The sequence below is a fragment of the Perissodus microlepis genome, chromosome 9, assembly GCF_051167445.1.
Source record: "Perissodus microlepis isolate ML-2025 ecotype Zambia chromosome 9, ASM5116744v1, whole genome shotgun sequence".
NCBI lineage: Eukaryota > Metazoa > Chordata > Actinopteri > Cichliformes > Cichlidae > Perissodus > Perissodus microlepis.
The window spans coordinates 21987690-22011041 of record NC_140469.1 but is presented as its reverse complement, the minus strand read 5'-3'; the positions used below and the strand labels follow the sequence as shown (position 1 = coordinate 22011041).

At 37.3% G+C, this 23352-nt stretch overlaps 1 protein-coding gene across 1 annotated transcript in view; it reads right to left on the bottom strand.

Annotated features, from left to right (window-relative positions):
* cdh19 (cadherin 19, type 2) overlaps positions 1 to 23080 on the bottom strand; it is a 35603-nt gene extending 12523 nt beyond the window's left edge. Inside the window, exons 1-12 of the mRNA XM_084939657.1 lie at positions 22736 to 23080; positions 22573 to 22637; positions 16199 to 16577; positions 15768 to 16062; positions 13858 to 13977; positions 11628 to 11795; positions 10374 to 10561; positions 8039 to 8292; positions 6663 to 6799; positions 4842 to 4963; positions 2696 to 2813; positions 916 to 1167 (exon numbers count right to left, since the gene is read on the bottom strand). Of these exons, the coding sequence (XP_084795783.1) occupies positions 916 to 1167; positions 2696 to 2813; positions 4842 to 4963; positions 6663 to 6799; positions 8039 to 8292; positions 10374 to 10561; positions 11628 to 11795; positions 13858 to 13977; positions 15768 to 16062; positions 16199 to 16426 (1882 nt within the window). The 5' untranslated portion in view covers positions 16427 to 16577; positions 22573 to 22637; positions 22736 to 23080. The remainder of the gene's footprint in view (positions 1 to 915; positions 1168 to 2695; positions 2814 to 4841; positions 4964 to 6662; positions 6800 to 8038; positions 8293 to 10373; positions 10562 to 11627; positions 11796 to 13857; positions 13978 to 15767; positions 16063 to 16198; positions 16578 to 22572; positions 22638 to 22735) is intronic.
* Between the last annotated feature and the right edge of the window lie 272 nt (positions 23081 to 23352).

Here is a 23352-nt window from a genome sequence, read left to right as displayed (position 1 = left end):
AAACTGATGGCATTATCCTGTAAGATTTTCTGGTACAGAGCAGAATTCATTGTTCCACCAATTATGGCAAGTTGTCCAAGTCGTGGAAACATCCCAAAATTTCAACTTTTGTCTCGTCAGTCCACAGAATATTTTTCCAAAAGTCTTGGGGATCATCAAGATGTTTTTTTGGCAAATATAAGAGGAGACTTTGTGTTCTTTTTGGTCAGTATTGGTTTTCACCTTGGAATTCTCACATGATACCATTATTATTCAGCTTTTTTGTTGTTGTTGAATCATGAGCGCTTACCTAACTGAGGCAAGTGAGGCCTTCAATTCTTTAGATGTTTTTCTGGAATCTTTTCTGACCTCCTGGATGAGGCGTTCATGCACTCTTGGTGTAATTTTGGTAGGCCAGCCACTCGTGGGAAGGTTTAACGCCGTGCCAAGATTTCTCTATTATTTGGATAATGGCTCTCATTATAGTTAGGAGTTCCATAGTCTTTGAAATGTCTTTGTAAACCTTTCCAGACTGATAGATGTCAATGAATTTGTTTCTCAGTGGCTTAATTTGATCATGGCATGATATGTTGCTTTTTTGCAACATTTACTTTACTTTTTCAACAGGTTCTGTTTAAGGGATTTCTTGATTCAACAGATCTGACAGCAATCAGCTGTGGTTGCGGCTACTGACATTGTGCTCTGCTTTCCAAAAATATGGTTAATCCTAGTTACTTCATGATTTAACAAGGAGGCAATTACTTTTTCAGGTTTGGATAGGATTTTCTAAACAAATTAAATTATCACTTTAAAACTGGATTTGGCGTTTGCTCGGGTTATCTTTTTCTAGTACTAAAAATTTGTTTGATCATTTGAAACATCCACTATTCTAAACTTAAACAGGATATGCAATGTGACAACATTATGCTTGCTTACCTGTGAGTGTGACCAGGCAGAACAGAATCCCTAACAAGGTTTGTAGGCTCACCCCCATGGAGAGAGCAAGGGCTTCCACCCCTCCTGTGGGACAATGACCTGTAGGCTGACAGCTGCACACACTAATGGTCAGAGTGCTAGTACCGGAGAGGGCTGGAGAGCCACTGTCTGCCACCACCACAGGCAAAAGGTACTGGGTTCGATCCTTACGGGTGAAAGTACTCCGGCGTGCCACGATTCCAGCTGTGTTGTCTAAAAGGTATGCCAAATGTTAGAGATGCCCTTTTCAGCATTCTTTAAAAAAACATGAGAAATCACTATGTGAATGCTGATGTGTCAAGACAATACAAGGAGAAAAACCTGTGAAGTGACAAACTTAATGCAATTTAAAATAAAAACCAGGCTCTCTAAAAAGCCCTGCGCCTTGTCAAATCAATTTCTGGTCAATGTATAAAAGTAAATTTGGAAAATGAATATAACTTCTGAGTGTGCCTGTAAGACTTCATGAAGGCACTGAACAAAAAACTTCTTTGGAGTCAAATAAGCCTTGTGGCATATGGAAATGTGTTTTATTAAACTTGTTTCTTGATTCATTATTCATTTCCTGGTTGCTGACTGGACTGCTGTGCTTGAGTGGCTAACCACCCATACGCTGCACCTGCATATATTTCATTCTAACTTACTCAACACATTCAAACATGCTCTGTACTTTAACAATGATGTCTCTTCAATTTGCTGCCCATTTTCATTATAAACCCTAAAAAAGGGTTGAGTGCACTCTAAGCCAAACACCTCAATTTGCTCACTTAAAAGGCAGTCAGTCACACAAAAAGTAGAACCTACAGAAGGATTTTCATCCCAGAATATTCCAGGATGCATTTATTTATTTTTTCTTTAATCAAAAAAATATCGCTGTTATTTTGTCCTTAGCTTAAAATCATTGCAGGTTATTACTTAGCTGTTGTTCATTGCTTTTCTGGCAGGAACCATATGGGATACCGTGGCTTCTTCTGGTTTCGAGTTCATTTTTGCTCCACAGCCTAAAGCATCTGATGGAAAATGTCAGTGATTTGCAGGATGACATTTTATGGAGCAAGAAGTATAATTATACAGATTTAGTTTATGCTGAGGGTCTCTCTGCAATAGCCCTGAGTCAGTCAGCAGCTGGTTCGTTGCACTTGGAGGGAAAACAAGTCACACTGTGACCGATTACATTGTTAGACTGACATCACATTAATCTCTGTATTATTATTTTTCTAGTTTCTAGACTTTCTTTTAATCATTCACTGCACATGTTTTGGGGTGAATTTGGGGAAAATATGCCTGTTTTCTGAAAAAGAGCTAAGTGGGACTATAAGCAACACTCTCACTCACATATATGTCTATACAGAAAATATAAAGCTTTAGCCTCCACAGAAGCTTAGCAAAATGTGAGAAACAGGTGCAGCAGTGACTCTGATTCTTTCTCAAGCTTCTAAAACTCACAATTAGTCGTCGTGTCTTTCCAAAATGAATAATGGCATTACCTCATAGTAACATTCTGGCATGGATTGAATGAATTCAATAATACAGGGTAATAACTGCGCTTTAGAAGCTAACTGGCCAACTTTGTGAGTATGAAACAACACAGACGCTCTAAATGATTCCCTTGTTGTGAGTCGTTATGCTACTCTAAGAGCCTGTTTGATGTAACTCAATAGTTACTGAATGAGCATGGTATCTAGTAATTCTAAAGCAGACACATTTATATGCATTTGTATATTATTGATTTGACTATAACCTTGATTATCTCTGATTGTGAAGTTTGGATTAATGCGCTTCTCGGGGACCATAGAAAAGTAGAAATGATGTCCTTCGACAGGGTCGTCTGGATCAACAGCGCTGAGCAGCTGAATGAGCTGAGAGAACAAAAACAGAAAATACAGAAAAAACAAAGCTGCAAGAAGTGATGAAAGTAAGTAAGGAGGAATTGTATCCATCTGTTCATATATACAGACAGATGTAGAGTGCTCAACAAATTTATCAGACCACCTATCATGGAAAAAAGAAAACATGGGCATTTTATAAATCTGTCAAAAAATTTCATTGTTATTAATACGTGAAAAAAAAGTTACCAAAAAAAACGACTTCATATATTTATACCCAAACTTGAGCTACTGCACTGAAATTAATGAAGCATAACATTCAACCATTGCAACAATTTTCTGTTCAGGAATGCAATTAAATAACTGTAATTTGGCAACTTTATCAAAAATATTGTGGTTTGCTATTTTTATCTGCTTTATTTTGGAAAACAGTAAATGTGAAAATACGTGCATAACAAAAATAATGAATTTTTAAATATTTATTAAATAATTAGCATTAAAATTATCAATTTGATTAAAGAGCTTGCCCATACTGGTGGAAACAAAAAAAATCATTTTGGTAATTGCCAGTCCAGGTAATTTTCGGCAGCTGTGGCATAAATGAACCTCATTAGATAATCTGTATCATCATGCCATCTTAGGAAAGCCTGTTTTATTGTTGCTGAATGAAAACATCCTCTTTATACGGTGGCCCTGAGAGGCCAAACGGACTGCAACTTAAGAAAACACCAGCAATAAGAAAAACGCTGCAAAAGCACACAAAACACAACAGAATTAGGAAAAACGATAACAGAAATAGGAAAAAATAGATTTCCAAAAGCACAAGGGAAGTGTTTCTGGGGAGACAATAACCCAACGGACCAGTTGCAGGAACCAAAATATGCTAAGAATTGTGCTGGGAGACACTTAAATGAAGTGGAGGATCTATCGGTTTTGTGAGGAAAGAAAAGATGAGAGGTAAGTGTGTTAGCCTAACTATTAGCCTAAACATCCATCATCAGTATTATACGAATCATGATAAAACTGGTGTTTTCTTAAGTTGGAGTCCATTTGGCCTCTCAGGGCCACCGTATATTTATTCTGATTTGGAATGTATAGCTTCAGAACTACATTACAGCATTATAGGAAAAAGATGTATAAGGAATGCAATTAGTATAACAATTCTTTACCCAAGTTGAATTAATTCTAGTTCTCACCTTACATGGTGTAGTGACCTAATAAATTTGTTGAGCACACACACACACACACACACACACACACCTACACAAATATATATATGTATATATATATATATATATATATATATATATATATATATATATATATATATATCACAGTATTATGCAAAAGTTGAGAATCACAGTTCTGTTCTTTGTATTTTGCTTCCAAGGAGCCAGACTTTCTTGTCAATTATGGAAGTTGGCTTTAGCAATAGTTCACAAGGCCTTCTTTCAGTAATTGTCTTTGGACACTGGCTGCTTTTTCACTCACTTACAATTCAATTTTAATTTATACAGCGCCAAATCACAACAACAGTTGCATCAAGGTGCTTTATATTTTAAGGTGGACCCTAATTTCAATCCAGATTTAACAGTCTTAACATTTACCTATGAATCATTCAAACATAAAAAAAACCACAGTACTGAAGGGATGAACCAATGTAGCTCTCATTTCTTTAATAAATCTAGGAAAAATGCCAAAGATAACACAGGTTGACATACATAGTATGTTTTGCACCAAAAATGTTGAGATATCTGGATAATCGGAGGGCATAAAAGTGGCAAGTCAAGAAAAACTATCTACAGAAAACCTTTCCCAATACTACTTAAAAAAATTACAAGAAAGCTTGCCTCAGAAAGTTCAGTCTGTGTTGTGTCAATACAGCTATTTCCCATTTTCAAGTCTGGCTCTTTGGAACCAAAATGTAAAGAAGATCAATAGATAGATAGAAATACTATAGGACACAATATGACAACTTTTACAGTTCACATTCATGTATATTCAGCTTTCCACTCTGCAGTGTAGTAAATTGTGAACATCAGTGCATCATAATATACATACTTCTCCTGCCTGCGTCCCCTCACAGATATATGGCTGGTAATCTCTTGCAAGCCTTGGCACATTGTCGTTTATGTCCAGTACTTTGATGAACACCATCACAGAGGAGGATAAATGGTTCTGCGCTGCAGTAGTGAAGATAGACATTTGCTGGAGTCCACTGGGTCCATGTATCATAAATGCTTTGTAAAAGCTCTGTCAAAATAACACTTAAGACTGAGAAATGTTTCTGTCTTCTAGCTTTAGGAATGCGGGGGAAAAAACGGGCAACAGCATCACACTGCTTTCACCAAAACAAAATAAACGATTCAACAGTAAACAGTTATACCTATTATGGAAATTTAAGGCTTCAGTCTACACTAGCTGTTCCCAACATTTTTTTCTGAGGTGCACCCACTGGTCTGTGAGATGGAAACTGAACGACTAGTAGGTAGAAACGAAAATATATCAAATTTGACTTTTTCCTGCAAGCTTTTTTTTTTTTTTACAACTTGTAATATCTCTACTCTTCAAAAGTTGTAGACTTTTGAGAGTGGAGATGTAATTGTTTTTCTTTCTTTTTTTCTTTTCTGCAAAAGATTGACAAAAATATGATATTATCTTTTACCACGAAGACAGCATGAAGACAGAATTTTAACACAAGACCAGCTGGATTAAATCAGTTACAAACAGGTTGCGGCGCCTAAAAATAATTTTGATTGCTTTGGTTGCCAGCATATTGCCGTTGTTGTGCATAATTTGCATGTCATTTACTTTGCTGTAGTGAAGCTTGAAAAAGTGTGAAGCAAAATGAAAATGCAGAACATTTACTTTTAAAGTTAATGTTGTGGCATCACCACTGCAATCAACACATTTCAAAATGTACTTTTTCAGGCTAACAGTCTTCACTTCCAATTTGCATCACTCATTTCTTGGTTTCACGACCACTTGGTGAGTAGTTTAACTACAGGTCACCGTGGCAATCCGCTATCTACCAAAGCCCACAAAAGGAGGTTTTCAGTACACCACTGTATACTTCTTTGCGACCAGTTTCACGATAGCAACCGACAGCAACCTGTTGTCAACCAGTTGCAGAATACATACTTTTCTTCGGGCAGTAGTGATCAGCAGAGGGTGACGGACTCGTCTCTAGGCCTGTATGAATAGGACTTTACCAAATGATTTTACAGCGAACTCACAACTGGTCAGGGAATACACATTTGTCCTTACCCAACTGGTTGCTGCCAGACGACAGTCTCTAGGCCTGTGTGACTGAGGCTAAATGACACACTCCATGAAGAAGTGGAATAACACACTCCATGAATATATCTCTCAGTCCTGACACTCTGGTGTCTAAGGAGTGACGGAGAGTCGATGAGTGAGTGGGTGAAGGAGAAGCTAAGATACTGTTGGGTTGTGATTTAACAAGAAACCTCTGTCCATCACATGACCTGCTGGCGATTAGTACATGGTAGCAGAAAATGAATGACTGAGTAAATGAATAAGGACACATTTTTAAAGTCAATGGAATTAAAAGTCCAAAAAATCCTAATATTTAAGCAAATGAACATGGGCAATTCATGCCATTGTGTACAACAATTTAAAATCTAATTTAAAAAAGGTTCATTTAACAATTTGAGCTATTTATTTGTTGCTTTTAATTCCATATTTTAAACAACAATCCACTGTCCAGTGCTTGAAAACCCTGTTTGTGAATCTCTGCTATAGTAGATTTCTCATCAGCAAATTGCTGGAACATATTTTGCACGTTTGGGAATAATTGTGCCATAAGTCGACCATTAACATTACCATACGCTCTTATAAAAAACATGAAACTCTCCTTACTTGTTTCCTTAGCTTCAACTGTCACATTGTGCCAGGCTGCAGTCTCTCGGTCCAAAGACTTAGCGACAGTTATCGTTCCATTGTTTGGGTCTATTTTAAAAGCTTTTGTGGTATCGCTCCTTTTGTCAACAGAGTATCTGGAAGAAAAATCATGGAGACATACCATTTAGAAGGAAAGGTTGTTTTCTGGGCAAACAAAACATTGCAATACCACAGGGAGATTAATTAGGCAAACTGCTCAATTTTTTAATCTGTTGACAGATATCCAACAAAGCAAGTACACACACGAGCTAGTCTGACACAGCGACAACAACACTGTGAAAACAAAGCACCTCATGCAGATGGTATTGTATTTTCACAGTTATTTAAAATTAATATTATTTTAATCTGACCAAAGACATTTTCTGTTTTGACATAAGTGTATAAATAGAAGATAAAAGCAGGTAGACATGGAAATTCGTAACCATGGAAAAAGAGACAAGCTTTTATGGCAATTAAATAATAGCTGCCTTGCATGATATTATGTTTTGTGGCATGTTTGCTGGTAATGGGTGACAAGTGGGTCTACAATTTTTTGTCAAAATAATCGTCAGGCAGCATGAATGTAACTATCACAAGCAAACCAGGCCATTTTTATTGTATACCACTTTCTCATCATCATTGGACTCTTAATAAAAAGTGATTAGAACAACCTGGTAAATTAGGATATCAGAGTAATGCAATCTTTCTGTGAGCTACTTTGCTGATAACAGCATGGGAAATTTGACCACAGCAACTTTAATCATATTTACTAGAACTGCGGAAACCACTAAAATGTCAGCCTGAATTTATTAATCAATGAGACACTGTCACCAAAGGGACAGTAATAGACGCTAGGCTGAAGATGATATGCAGCACCTGCCATTCTTAAGCTCTGCTGAGATGGACTACAGGCACCAGTAGTGCGGCTGTCTCCTCTGCAACGTGCCCCACTTGCAAATGACTGCAAATCTCAATTCCATATGCCACCTCGTATGGTGCTTTATTACATTCCCACGTCCTAGCAACGTTGCTTTGTGATAATACCATGGCAATAGATAGAAAAGCCTGTGAGGTTAAAAAAAAAAAAAAAACTGTCATGATTTATTCAGCAGGGCTCATTTCCTACTAAAGTAATATGAGATAAATATGACCATGTACAGGGTATCCAGAGATCAAGGGTAAAAATGGATGCACCGAACCGGTAACGCTATTTGAAATGAAATGATTTTTCACCCTGTGGAGGAAGCTGTCTAAAGATGTTCAGCCCATGCCAGCTTGGGTATCTACCTTATCATTATCGTACTGGTAGTCGGATGGCATATGCCATTCTTACTGGTTTAGACAGTTCACATTACCTGATGGGATTGTTGACTGTGTCAGTGTCTCTAGCACTAACGCTGCCAACCACAGTTCCCACAGCTGCATTTTCAGCAAGTTTCCACTCGTAGACTGGCGAGAGGAAAACAGGTGGCTCATCCTCATCTTTCACAATGACTTTCACTGTCGTCCTATCAGTGAAGTCGTCCAAACTCAGAAAACGAGTGTCCACGTGGTCATTGACCGCCTCAGCGGTCATGTCGAAACGTCTCTTAACTTCAAAGTCCAAAGGCTGCGAAGGAAAGAAATACTCAACTTTTTATGGCTTGTATTAGAACAGAGGTTGTTACAAGAAGAATAAAAAACATAATTTATCACAATTAAATAATCAAACAGATAAAACTTTTGAAAAACAAAGAAAGTTGTATGTAAAACAGATTATTTTTCTGAGGAGAGCAGGACATGACTGCAATTGGATGTTGAACTTGTTTAGTTAGTGTCAATATGCTACCAGCTGTGAGTATGCACTTAAATAATGCTGCGGTTTTGATTAACATGCTGCTAGTAATAAGAAAACAGCATGCAAACCATTACCACATTCCCAGAATGATTCAGGAACAGAGTCAATAATGTTTGTTATTTTATTTCATGATCACGGCATCTAAATTGAAATCTCCTGTTCTATAATTGAGAGAGGTATTGCATATAAGTGTGAAAAAGTAAAGTGAATAAGGTGAAATCACAAGTTCAGCAACACCCAGACAGCAGTCTTCATTCTATTTAAGTGTAGTAACGGTATTCAGGAGCTGATTTTTGTTATTAATTTGAACTAATTCGGTCAATAACTTTTCAATGTTCTTTGAATTAACCGATAGATTAATTGGCCTTGTGGTTGTGGTTTTGCAAAAAGATGTGATTATTTCACTGAAAAATACATAAATAAATAAATAAACACACACACACACACACACACACACACACACACACACACACACACACACACACAGACAGACAATATCACACAGGTTTGGACCACCCTTTGGCTTGGTTCTGTTGAAGCAGTTGTTGATCATTTGCACAGCATGCTTTGGCTGTCAATCACAGTCTGTCAATAGACACAGGAGTCTGACAGTTTGCAAAGGAGTGAAACATGACATTTAGCTTAACTATGAACACTGACTGAAAACAGATTATAAGAAAAGTTAGGCTCGTGTATGTTTAGTGCAAATGCTTGGTTATACTGACACAAGCCATTCATATATATGTACGTGTGTGTTGTTTGCTGTCCCTTCACATTTTCCTGCAACTGACTATAGTACTGATCCTTTTTGTTTTTGTGAGATATGAATACTTTAATGCAATTTCTGGTTCTTAATATTAATATGTAACACCTATCAATTTTAATTGTTATTAGAGCCACCTTAAGAAACAAAAAATAGTCAAAAGACGTTTTTTATTATTCATATTGAGAATGAAGTTGAAATTTTGAGGATAAAGTTGAAACACTCTTTTGAGAATAAAGCGGAAATGTCGAGAATAAGGTCAACTCCCTTCATCCATCTCAATATGCATTCTTGTGTGTACTTGGGTTCTTGTGGACTTGAGAAATGTCATCAGCTGCAGCCTGATTGTCTGATACAGCATCATCCCTTCTGTACTGCACAAAGGTGTAACCATCAAAATCCTTGCATCTCTCCATTTTTACCTATTTCACATTGCACAAATGAAGCCAAGTCTTCCAGGCTTGTTTACTCATCTACTAAGTTATCTACACAAGGCCTTTTGTAGAAGGTCCAGCAGCTGTACACTAATGATATTAGTGCCATTAGCCTAAATTTAAAACTTTATTCTCAATATTTCAATGTTTTATGTCATTGTGTTTTAACACAAAGTACTTTCAAGTACTGCTGTACCCAAATGCCCAACCCAGAGAAGGACTTGTGGCTAGACAAACACACAGACACACACACAAATCTTGGGTTAGTTGTTTGGTTTAGCCTCTCCAAAACAACAGCCATTTCTTCTTTTTTTGTAACCAGCATATCTGAATAGAAGCTCAAGGTTTCCTGTACCATGCAAAGATCATTGAGTATAGCTGGTAGTTTTGAGATTGTTGTTCAACAAATGCAATCTACCCTTTACTCTCCACTTGAACTGTTTAACTGTATGTAACCAAAGCTTGCTTAAAAGTGACTGGCAAATTTAGATTATTTGCAGACTTCAAACAGAAACCAGAATGTTTCAAGTACCAACGTGCTCTACCGATTTTGCATTTTCATACGCAGCTATAGATTTATAGAATGCACACACACACATGCACAGATATTCACAGAGAATCTAAATATTCGAGGTAGATATTGTAAAGGGATTCACCTTGGCCAGTAGAATCACTCCCTCTTGTGTTACTGGGTCTGTTTTAATGATAAAAGTGCTTTCTTCCAGTTCACCCTCCAGACTGTAGGTCATTTTGGCATTGATGCCAGTGTCTCCATCCTCTGCCATGATTCTGCCTACCGTGGTGCCGATGGCTGCGTTTTCAGGGACAGCAAAGGTGTAAAGGTCTGAAGAAACAAGAATATTTTCTATGAATCATTTTGATGCCATTGGGCTCAGAAGATGAACCTTGGAACAGGATATTAAAAGGAATACAAAATTTAGTTGACACCAAACTGGTACTTGTGCTGTCTGCAATGACACTTTGAAAAGTTGCTAAATTTGGAGCAAAACACAACAAATGAAAAAGTTTCTCCACCCGAACACAGTATACAGAACTTGACAGTAACTTGTTAATAGCTAGTCAAGAGAGGCTGCTTGTCTATAAAGTGATAAGAAGGAAGAACATTGTGGTGGAGGGTCAATTTGTGTGAGTCAAAGATAAGTTGTGGCAACACATAATCCCAGCCTAACTGTAATAAGAAGATGAGAAAATGTGATTGTGTCTTTGAGCAACTCCATTTGGATGGCTGCCACAACTGGGTGGAACGCGACACTCGACAGGAAACCAGCTGCTTGTGAAGAAAAAAAAACTGTGCTGATAATAATTTGCAATTATGTGACAAAACATAGGACATGGTTCAAAGCAAAGTGTGGCCATACAATATTTAAAAGGCCTTTTGACTGAACATAAAATCCATGGGACACATTCAATGAATGTGAATGTGACATTAATAGTTAAAGGTATCATTCTTGCTGTCTCAGTCCTACAGAATTGATTTCTTCCCACGGCATTCATTTAGTGGGGTTTATCACTGGGAAGGCGAGGTTTGCTTCCAAAGGTCATGACAAATGTCCTCTCATGTGTGAATGATTAAATTCATCCAGTGTATGGAACATGTACACAAGCGCAAAATGAGCAAAACATCCCAATCGCCTTTGCTGTCTCCTTCACTCTCTCTCATTCTTCTCTCAAGCCTGCCATCTTTTAATTTTGGCTGCTGGCTGAATAACAGACAGCTGAATGCAGCACAAACCACCCACCCGAACCGGAGAAGTGTGATCAAATAAATAGCTCATAGGTATAATATTAAACATGTCCTCACAGACTGCAGTGCTTTGTACTCTTTCATTGATTCCCTCACTGTGTATGGCCCAATGTTTGCATCACTGTGAGTCATATCTGTGACTCACGCTGCTGGAATGTGGGTCCATTGTCGTTGACATCTGTCAAGCTGACCGTAACCGTAGTGGAAGAGGAATAACCGCCGCTGAGACCCAGCATGTCCTTCACCTGCACCACCACCTGGTACTGCTCTCTGGCTTCACGGTCCATATTTTGCCAAGATGTTACAATAATCCCTGCAGGTAGATAAGACAGGGAGAGAGGAGGAGGGGGCCAAGAGGAGTCTTTGGTTCATTAAGACAGCATTAAATATATCTGTGGGTGATTTTTTGCTTTGTTTTGTTTTTTTCCAGTAAGTAAACAAACTTTGCCTGAAGTTGCACTTGAGCGCGCTGTGCAAAATGTGCAGTAAAACTGCATCACAATAAATGTCCAGTCTTCAAATTTAATCAGCGCAAAAAGGAATATTAAGAGGGCTTTCAGATGACTTAATGCTTCCTCTGTCTGGGCAAACTGGAAGATGAGGGCAACAGTAAACAGTAAACAATTTAAATCAAACAAATTAGATTGACCCGACAAATTTATAGGCCATTTGTGGATTTGAATTTATCTCAATATCATGTTCACTGAATCTTGTGTTGAAATGACGTAAACATTTTCATATTCTCCATTTTTACTATGAAAAGATCAAACATGCTCTGTGGTAGCTGGGGTGGTCTCCAGTGCCTCAGTGACCCTGAAGTTGGATGGAGTTAAACAAAAAAATATATATATATATATATACATATTCAATTGAAACTAACAATTTGCTTTCTAAAAAGTCATATTTGGACTTTTGCATAGTGCAGTAATTTGCATTAAAATATTTTATTCCATGCCGGTGATGTCCTCCCCCAACTTATCACAGTTAAGGTCAATAATATGTGTGGGAAGTGCTGTAACTGACCTTGGATTTACACAAGAAAATAGCGGGGATGCATGTGGGCATTAGTAAAATCAATTGTCTGTCACAGTATGAACTTGTCTAGCTGGCCTCAAAAGTAGCTAAATCTGTCAATAGCTCTTTTAGGCTCCAGTCATTCTAGGGAAAAAGTGGTTGTATATGATGAAAATTAGTGCGACTGTGAATGCGACGTATGATCTTCTTGCCTTTTAAATGGTTGCTTCAAAGACAGAGACCAGCTCTGAGACCACTTAGAGTTAGCTGCCATCTTCAAACTGGTGTTAGCAAGTCAAGATGGTGATAAAACATGCCGAAATGGCACTGAGACAGAATCCGTCTGCTATCAGTTTTTGACTGAATTGGATCAAGTTGGCACTTACATGCAGTCTGTTTGCGACAATACCCCGATTAACTGTGATAAATCTCAAATCTGTTGCTATCTATATCAGACGGGAAGTGCTGTACCAAAGTCAGGGGAGGACGTGCCACAAGGAGACTGCATAGAATCCACACATCTACACATCAGGCACATTCTCTCAGATCTAAAAGGGTCAGATTTTTAATTTATACATTTCTAAACAAATGGAGGCAGCTAGTTGATTTTAATAATTACCCACATTCTCCCAAGAACAGCGCAAATTTGTGGTTCAAAGGTAAGGGAGAAGGTAATAGCTGCATTTTCTAAGACAAAGAACTAAGTAAAAAGCAAGAGGACCACTTTGACCCATCTCTCCTTGCTAATTAGTCACTGAGTCCAATAACTATTTTGACAACTATCACATATATAAAACACGCTTGTCAGAGTTAAATTTAGCTTAGTTTACAGTAAATAGGCTACTACAAACTAAAGTAACTCACGTTTGTGTGTTTTATTATTTGATGGAGCAGATGAGTTCTGCTCATCGGGGGAGACTGATTGCAACCTGCTGGCAGTCTATCAGTGTTTATAAATTGGATGGTGATTTATTGCAAACCATCGACAATCTATTTGAGAGTATTTAGTGTTGTTCTTTATCTGAGTTGGACTAAGAGAGCTTGCCTCCCACCAGGCGCCTGTTGCAACCATTGCCTTGTGAACAAAAGTGGTTACAGCAACTACTAGCAATTGGTCCCAGACGGCAAAACAAATGCAGCACAATTACTGCCAATCATCAGTTTCCTGGTTGCACAGTTTGCTGTTCAGTTTTACTCGACTGTGACTGAAGCCTTAGAGATACATTTACCAAGTAAGTTTATGTAATCTTATAATTAAAAAGAAATGTTAAACTTGCCAAAAGTGAAGATCGGACATTTTCCTGATTAAACACAATGGCTAGTTTAAACTAAAACACTTTATATCTGTCAGCATCATGTACCGGTCTTTGGCTCCACAGAGAAGTAAGGTTCCCCCTGCAGGATGGAGTAGATGAGCTTGGCGTTGTTTCCAAACATGGGATCATCAGCATCTGTGGCTGTCACCTGTGCCACTGTGGTCCCTGTGGGGGGGGAGCAGATCACACAGTCAGAGTTAGCTCAGGCAGCAGTTCCAGTCGATGGGGAAATAAAGTGATTATCGTATAGTCCCGCAGGGTCTGTCTGACTGGCTCCAGGGGGGAGTAGTGGAAATGGAAGAGGGTGGATAGTTGAGGTAGGGTTAGAGGAGGGATGTTGACTAAGGCAAAAGGGTTGATAAGGTGGGGGCGGTAAAGCAGCCTTGGCCTTTCACCACTCGGTAAGGCGGTGCAGGTGTGCGTGACAGCCTCTCCAACCCTATTGTGACATCTCACTCTTCACGTGCCGCTTGTTTTCTCTCCTTCGTTCTCATTCACCTTTATCTGTGCATCTTTCACACTTACTTGTATTTTCTCCACTGACCATATCCTTGTCCTTGCTTTGCTTTTTACAGTATATTTTGCTCCCTCAGCCCTCTTCCCTATCTAGTTCTTTCTTCCCACAGAGCACTCTGTCTTTCACACAGTCAGGGATTTACCGCAGCATTTCTTATTTTACAATGCCCTCACTCCAACCTTCCCCTCTCACTTTCTCTTTCTGAGTCAAATGCATTATGATTTATTACGAGCTAGATATTATGCTGCTAAAGCAGATTACATATAAATTGAAATGGTAATGTCTGTGGTATGAAAGGGCAGTGGTTATAATAACATTATTTAAGAAATTTATCCATAAAGGCATTGGAGCTATCATACAGAATCCAATATTTTTAACTTCCTGAATAGGGACAGATGACAGACATTCATATAACCTTTTGTTCATTGTCTTCAGTCAATATTTAATTTAAGAAAATTTATTTCAGTAGCATGTCAGTTTTTATCAATACGACAGAAAAAGTTTATTTGCAAATAAATTACTCCTTTTTGTGAATTATATTTTAAATACAAAAGACGGATCCTTACAGATCTAGACATCATGTCCTATTAATACCAGAAATTGTACAAAATAATTTGGAGGGAGCAGTGAAGAAGAGTGATGGAGATAAAAGGTAAAAATGCTTTGAGCTGTCAGTAAGAGCAAGACCTGTATAGTAAAAGTATGAAATAATTATTTCCCCATTTTAAGAAAGAAATTTAGAAAATTTCTACTATAATACTGATTATTAATCTAAACTCAAGTGAAAAATGCTAATGACTTCTTGTTGATATTCTTAAAAGGAAGGCTGATTAGTGGGTTAAAGGTTTACAACTCATTGTGACAGAACAGCCTCCTAAGTATTTCTCTCCTAAGTTCAACAGGCAGCGAATGCAATAACAAGGCTCTGTAAGTATTAAGAGTCCTTAATACTTACAGAAAGGTTTTGAACTACAGCCCATTCATTCTTGACTGTTTCTAGGAAGTGCCATCTAGCAAAGTGGAAGCTTAGAAATTCTCTTATAAGAGTCAATAAAAAATACATGTATGTTGAATATTGCTATTACCGCTAATATTACTAATACTTATTTACACATTAAGTAGTAAAAGCTGAGATTTAGATTTAGAGACTCTCTACAGCTGATGGTAATTTTGGTCCTAAACTATTGAATTTAAAAAAAGGCTAGACCTGGACAAAGACGTGTTTAAATTGTAATGCCAACATGCCAGTACTAGCATGCTAATGCCACAAGATTAGCTTGCTAACACTAGATCAGAATGTGAAAAGTGTTCTAACAAGCACACCATTAACAAAGCATAACCAAGGCTGTTAGAAATGACCTTTTAAAATGTAGTTAGTGTCTGTGTTTTCAACATTTCATTCATTTTTCATTTCATTTTCACTTTTTTTCACACATACCAATTGGACACATCTCAGGAATGCTGGACACATATGGCTCATTCTGGAACTGGGGGACATTGTCATTAATGTCCTGCACTGTGATGATGAACTCTGACTGGGGCTCCTCTGGTTCGTTGGACCATCTATTGATGGCCTGGGCTTGGAGCACATAGAACGCCTTTTCCTCACGGTCAAGCTTCTTCAGTGTCCGGATTTCCCCAGTATACTCGTTTATTTCAAACACATCTCCAGCACCTTCTCCTGATAATATGTACTTGATGAAAGACTCACCTTGATCAGAATCAGATTTGAGCTACAAAAAGAAAAGGAAGTTATATTAAAGTTGTTTTTTAAATTTTGCATATTTTCCCGAGGTAACTAGAAAGCATGCATTTTCAAAGGGAAGTACCATATCAAGGACATGGCAGACATTCAATGTGAAGCAGTACCTGGCCAATAACACGAGGAGTAGGATCTTCCTCGGGGACAAACAGCTGTTTCCAGATCCAGCCTCTCTTCAGGCGACGGTGCAAATGAGTGGACCCCTGAGCCAATTGTTGGGCTTCCAGACCCTGAGTACCTCTCATATCACTCAGCACCCCACCAGGAATCATAAAAAACACCATCGCCACAGCCAAAACACTCGGCATGCTCATTTTTACAGTCCATCCGTACATTTCCTCTGCACTTCACGTGGATAGTGGACAGAGGATAGTAGTTTCACTGGTCCATGTTACAAATTCTTCATTCACCAGCACCATAATTCATGATCCTGGCAGTGCTGCATCCCATCTTGTTATGATGTGGTTTGTATGCATGACCATGTCTCTAAAATAAAAGTTAACAATTCAATTAATGTCTGTACTAAGAACTTCTCAGTGGGGCACAGAGATTGAAAAACTGTCAGTGGTAAAATATTATCTTTATGATTTAAAAGGTACATTTTAAAAATTGGAATATTAAAAGAGAACTAATCAAAATATATTTACTTTTGACCCTGAAAATATTTGCGTGCTCTAGTTAATAAAAAGGCCAGTCTTTTGTCAGCAGTATATAAATATGATTGAGAGGATCTCTATTTGATTAATAAATGATAATCTAATCTATAGCATTAACTAAGCCATAACACTGATGATTAGTAAATTAGACGATCGGATTCTAAACATGCACAAAAACAACTAGAAGGTACTTGGATATAGAATTTGTGCTATATTAAAAGTAGTGGCTAAATTCTGTGTCCTATTGTCCTATTTGGGGGCTTTCACATACCAGTTTCTTTTTTCTTTAAATTAATTTTTTACTTTCACGAAAAACTGCAATTAAAAATGAATTTGTCAGGTTTTTGTTAGGCTGCATAACCAAGAGTTATTTAGGTTACATTTAGGAAAAGATTGAAGTTTAGAGATAAATATGTATAAAGGCTACACCATCGATATGTCGTAACCGGAAACCCTTCTGAAAATCTATGCCAAAACTTGCCTTAACCCAGTGTGAAACTTCCTATAAATATAACTCGTCATGTCAACACAGTGTCCATGTCAACTGTGATTGACTGTGATCAGCCCCCTTGTTTCCTCCTATGCTATTTTCTCCTCTGTCACCATTACGCAAATTGATAAAAAGAGGATGTATCAACTTGAAGAGAGAGAAATTGTAGATCAATGGAGGCACCTCACACAGAACTTTAAATAATGGCAAGCGCAGCAGGCTACATTGTAGGTTCTACATAAATTTGATGTAAAATTACAAAGCATACAGTACCCTGGATATTTAGATGGCTATCTGGAAGGGGTCCTTTACGAGCAGCCAAACGAAATTATTTGGGAGACACAGCTGTTACATATAAAAATGCAAACATAACCAAATCACTTGTTGACACTTGTTGACAAGATCATCTTGAAAGTTAACGATTAACAATGTTGAAATATTTAAAAGTGCTGTTAAAATACAGTTCTGCATTTAGGAAGTTGATTCTGATAAAAAATATTGTCAACTTCTGCAGTGTTTGATATCTATGAGTGCACAACAACAAAGCAGATATCTAACAAATCTGAGATAGAAAATCAAAGGAGAACTGGTTTTTTTTGTTTTTTTTTTTCATAATCCTGCAGTCCTGCAAAAGCATCTGAAAACAGTCCTTTGTTTTGAATCCAGACAAGGGCCTGTATTGTGTTATAGTGATGGTGGTGCTGAAAGGAGCTAGGGCGGGGGTGGGGCAGAACATCATTCCTTAAGCATGACACTGCACTCTGCAGCTGACTAATGAAGACTTCTAATTAGATCAATGTCTGCCCAGACATGGAAAACAGAGACACACATGCCTCTGACAAACTATGAGTCAAATCGATGCACCAATTATAATGTGGACCAAGATCACGGTCAAGAGTGTAAGGACAATGAAAGTCAGGCAAGACAGCAAATTAGTTAGGACCACACAGATACATTATCTTGCACTGACAGCATTGCTCAAGTTAGAAGACTTTAATTTGGACAAATTCATCAATCTTCTTTATAGGAATTAAATGTGCTGTTGTTTTTCTTTTCCACTAGAGACAATAAATATCTATCTTTTATGCTGCACAGGGAAACCACTATTAATAGTCTATCAACAATTTCCCCAGTTTTATTTTCTGCCCTATTATTTTAGATGTATTAAAGACTCGAAATTCTTTCACTTCACTTTTCATTTTTGACTTCTGTCCTACATGGTGAAGCAACACAAATTATTTATCTTCTCATTAAACCTTAACCTAACTTTATACTGCTCTCCGGTCAAGCAGCAAACCATACATCAGCACTCAGTGGGATCAGTTCTCATTAAGGGATAGAATTCACAATAGCCATAATTCTAAACTCTCTTAATAGGATTTTTTGACACTGCAATATAACCACATAACATATACAGTCCCACCATGTGAATGCTTTAATACAGACTGCTGCACAGGAGCAGTGCATGGTTTGTTAGCATCGCTGGTTCCTGTGACAATATGCACTATACCCCAGGAAGTTGTTGTAGCAGTTAGAGTAGCTGCAGTATTAATGCTTTAACAGCTCATAGTGTTCATGTTTAATCTTGTAAAAGTAAATTGGCTGTCAAGACCTATTTGTAATGAGCTGGTAAAATCAATTACTGATGCCTTTTATTTCTTAAATTCAATTTCGATACAGAACGTGAAAGAGAGTATGTGTTTATGCTTATGTATGTCCTTACAGGCCGTATTCATATCTCCGAGCATCGTGGAGTGACATTCCAATTAGTGGCCAGTGAATCGTGAGCCGTTATGGTCTTTCATAGGGCTGCCAAGCATGTGCCCAAACTGAACGCCTTGAGCCAAAACTAGACAAGAGCCCTCAATGATGTTTGTCTGAGCAACTATTCAGCTGCCAACATGCCAAGGAGTCTGCCTCAAAATCTTCCCGAGGATATCAGTGTGGCCAAAATAGTGCACAGGTCAACAGATGTTTTTTTAATGCCAATTTAACAAGATGGGCCTTTCTACAAATAACTGATGAAATTCTGGGAAAATAATATGGCCAAAAAATAGCTCGAGGCCTGTAAATAGCAAGCATTAAGGAGCAAGTGAAAAATATGTCCATGGGTGACAACTATCTTAATAGTACTTGATAATAACAGTGATACTGCCAAAGTCTACATAAAAGACTTTTAGATTATGATTTGATTAGCTATTTCATAGTTATTACTTTTTACAGATATGCATATGGTCTGAAAGAAGCAGTGAAACAAGAAAACAGAAAGAAAGATCACTGGACTCCACGGTTCCTTTCAGAAGAAATTCTCATTCTGCATGACATGCTGTACATGCAGAGTGCCCTGTGGTTGACAGCCATTCATTACCTCTAATAGGCCTTCTTCCCATTTCTAGCAGACCTCCTGTAGCCTGTATGTACAGAACGCTACTCTACCACATGACAGAATGACAATGAGCTGCAGTCTCACAATGTTAAGCACTAGATGCGCTGAGACCGTCACATCATTTTCCTATATGGTGATGTGTTCTAGCTAATAAAATGACGCTCTTTTGTAGGAATGGTTCTGGGATGCTATTAAATTGTGTCTAATGTGCCAACACAAATGTTGCAACACAGCAATAAAGAAAAAGCAGCTTTCACTTGACATTGTGGATGACATGTCAGTATCAATATACAATGTTCATGCTAACTGCTAAATAATACTAGCTTCATGAGATAATTAATTATTGTGGTTTTCAAGCATAAACCGTCAATTATCTTCTTGCGTGGTGTCGTGTATGATAACTGAGAAAAGGAAGCACTGAAATACACTTTGAATACAACTGTTTGAAATCTTTAAGAAAAAACATCTGTTAAGCCTCATTTCTTTAAGATCAAGCTTCTAAGACAAAATGTCCTTAATTGGTCATTTGGGAGCCTACCATGGGACTTGGCTGTTTACTGTTCAGCTCCATAAAACAGTAACACTGACATGTAGCACTTGTTTTCTAATTCGGGGTGTCAAACAAGTCCAGAGAATGAACTAGAACAACCAGGGAATGTCAAGCCATCATGTACTTGTTAGTTAGTAATTTGTTTGATTTTATTATGTGCACAAGTGGAAATCATTGCTGCTTAGCAAAATGTCACGAATTTCCATTGACGGTAATCAGCAACAGCACTACATCCTGTTATTTCTCTCCTTTCTTTTCCATCAACAGTAATTAAGTGATACTACTAGAGTTATTGCAAAATAATATAAAAGGAATCAGTTAATTTATATTTCCTTATAATAAAAAGTTTGATACAAAATTATTACATCAAGCTTGAAGATATCAGATATTTTTTGAGAAAATATTTTGAGTGAAAATAACTTAAACGGCAGACTCATATGGAATAAATAAGTCAGTATGCTTTTGAATTAATCACTTTTGACATTAAAAATAAATGCAAACATTGAGGAATATATTTACAAGTTGATACATGAATTGATACGAATCGCTTTGTGTTTATTTACTTTTATATTATTTAATTTACTGCGCCATTTTCATGTTATTTTCATGTTACGAATCAGTTTATCCATTTTTAATTTATTATTGTGTTTTTGGATTTCTTACACATGCCCCTGTGCACTGGTACATTGACCATCCTGCTGTATTTTCTCCAGTGCATATTAAACTGCTCTCTAATGATTTGTCCCTACTGCTGATCGGCTATAGAAGGCTTAACTGCCCACATGTAAAGCCAGAAAAGGAACACGGTCGTCTGTTCTGCCTGTCTGCCTCCCTCACATCCATCAGATGTTATTCTTCAGGTGCGTTTTGGAATTTTATTCATTAATTATTAGATTTCCTTTAGACAACAATTTTTACTATAACTATTAACATTACTCTTGATAGATAAATTAGAACAATATTAGTAACTCCTGACTCTTAGAAATTAGAGTTACCAACAGTTTTGTTTTCAGTTATTAATTTTGGATTAGATTAGTTTATTTATTAGTTATAATTACTATTATTAGTTTAGGGAAGAATCTTGAATCTAATAACTCAATTGTGGGGTTGTTGGAAAGTTTTCTTCTCTTGTTTTTTATCAGGAATCCCATCTACTTAATTTGTGTTTGTTCTTTATGAGTACTTATGTTCACTTTATAAAAAATGTCTTGATTTGCAGCACTGTTGTTGCATTTCATAGGTTAGATTCAGGGAGCAGAATGTATTTGGGGGTGCATCCAGGATCTGGACCTGGCTGCCTCTCACACCAAAAATAAAAATCATAACCCAAGAATAGCTTTTATTTGTGTACTATTGAAACTGATCAGCAAAATTCCATTATGAAGACAGCGTTCTGTCTTCATAATGGAATTTTCTTGATCAGTTGTTCTGTTATACCAGAGGCAGATGTCTGATTTCATAACACACTTTGAATGACAAGCCCTCTTTGCATCATGCAGCACAAAAACATAAAGAAATGTGGTGGGGGTGGGGTGACATACAGAACGTTAAACTAATACAGGAAAAATTCAGTTTAAAATAATTAAATTAACTGATGAAATGGAAAATTTTGGAATGGAAAACTGGAAAATAAGTTTATAGCGATCAATTGCTAAACCCCCCCCCCCAAAAAAATAGCATTTTATATAACGTTTTAAAGTGTATTTTTATTCTAACTTTAATTTCTGTGCATTTGAAGGCATATATTTATATAAAATGTCATATATATGGAGTCATTTATTTCATTCTGTACTGGTTTGTAATTTTAGCAATCATGGTCCTCCATAGCCCACAACTAATCATCAGTTTAGCGTACTGAGTGGCCCAGCATTTAGTCCTTGTTTATTCACACATGTCCATTCACATAAACAGCTAACATAACATACACTTTATTTTCTCTTGGTTGTTTAATTGTATAGTGAGAATGTTTTTGGTATATTCGGGTATTTGTATATCTGCGTTTCTTGTCCTCAAAAAAGTGACCCAAAACACTGAACACACATCATTATAGGTAATAATAATCTATTTAATTGTTACTTTTTCATTAATTCAACATTTGAAAATGTAGAATATACACAGGAGTCAATTGCTCAATAGAATAAAAAGTGTATTTCATAGGAAGCTATTTTTCCATCAAAAGCCATCTATAAAGAGCAAAAACTTTACAGATGTCTTGCTGTGACTAATGCACAGAACCCACGGGCTCATTTAGAATTCATGGAGTGAAGCTGTGCCCTGCTTTTATGTTTCAAGCTAAGTTATTATTTGTGTTTTTTTTCTTATTCTAGAGAATATATAAACTTGCATTGAATTATCTTCTTACAAAAGATAATCACTTTAGCAACCAAGACCACACCTACCTGTTTGTGTAATTCTTCTGTCACCCAAGCCACTTGTCACCAGCTGCCATCAAGGAAGATCATTGCTGAGTGTAAGAAAACACAATCTGCTTAACTAAATACCCTGGTACTGGAAAGCAATTCAGTCACCACAATAGCAGAAGCAAATGCTCATAGTCCTCACAATGCGTAATCCCCTCCACTGACGACCTCCCCTTATCTTCTTCTTCTTCGCCCCTTTTCTGCTCTTCTCAAACTTCCTGAAGAAGAACAAACACAGGGTCTATTGTTAGGGACTCACATCTGAACACTGCAGAACACTCGGGGCCTTCATCACCATGCAAATAGTCACAGCCCAGACTTACAAATGGATTTCTATCTTTTTTTCTCCCTATTTCTGTGAACAATCCTGCGCTTATTAGAGTTGAGCTAGAACATTGACAGGACAGTAATTCATCCACTGTAAGGTCACTATTTTTGCAAGCGATAGGACGCCAACAGTCTGTTTTTTGACATTCAAGATGAGGGAGCATGCTGTTCCCGCATGCTATGGTCACATTTTAAATATGTGTAAAAAATGATTTTACAAGCGTTTTCCAAAGAAAATCATTTTAGGTGTTGATTGTACTCCACATTCTTAAAGTTCTTAAAGGGTTAATTAGGGGTATATGCTGAAAAATAAAGGATAAAGGATCATCTGCTTTTCAGATGATCAGAAATGACACTTACAAGAGAGTTTTTGTTTTTGTATGTACAAATGTCCTTTTATTTTATTTTCTGCCACCACATAATTTGGAAACA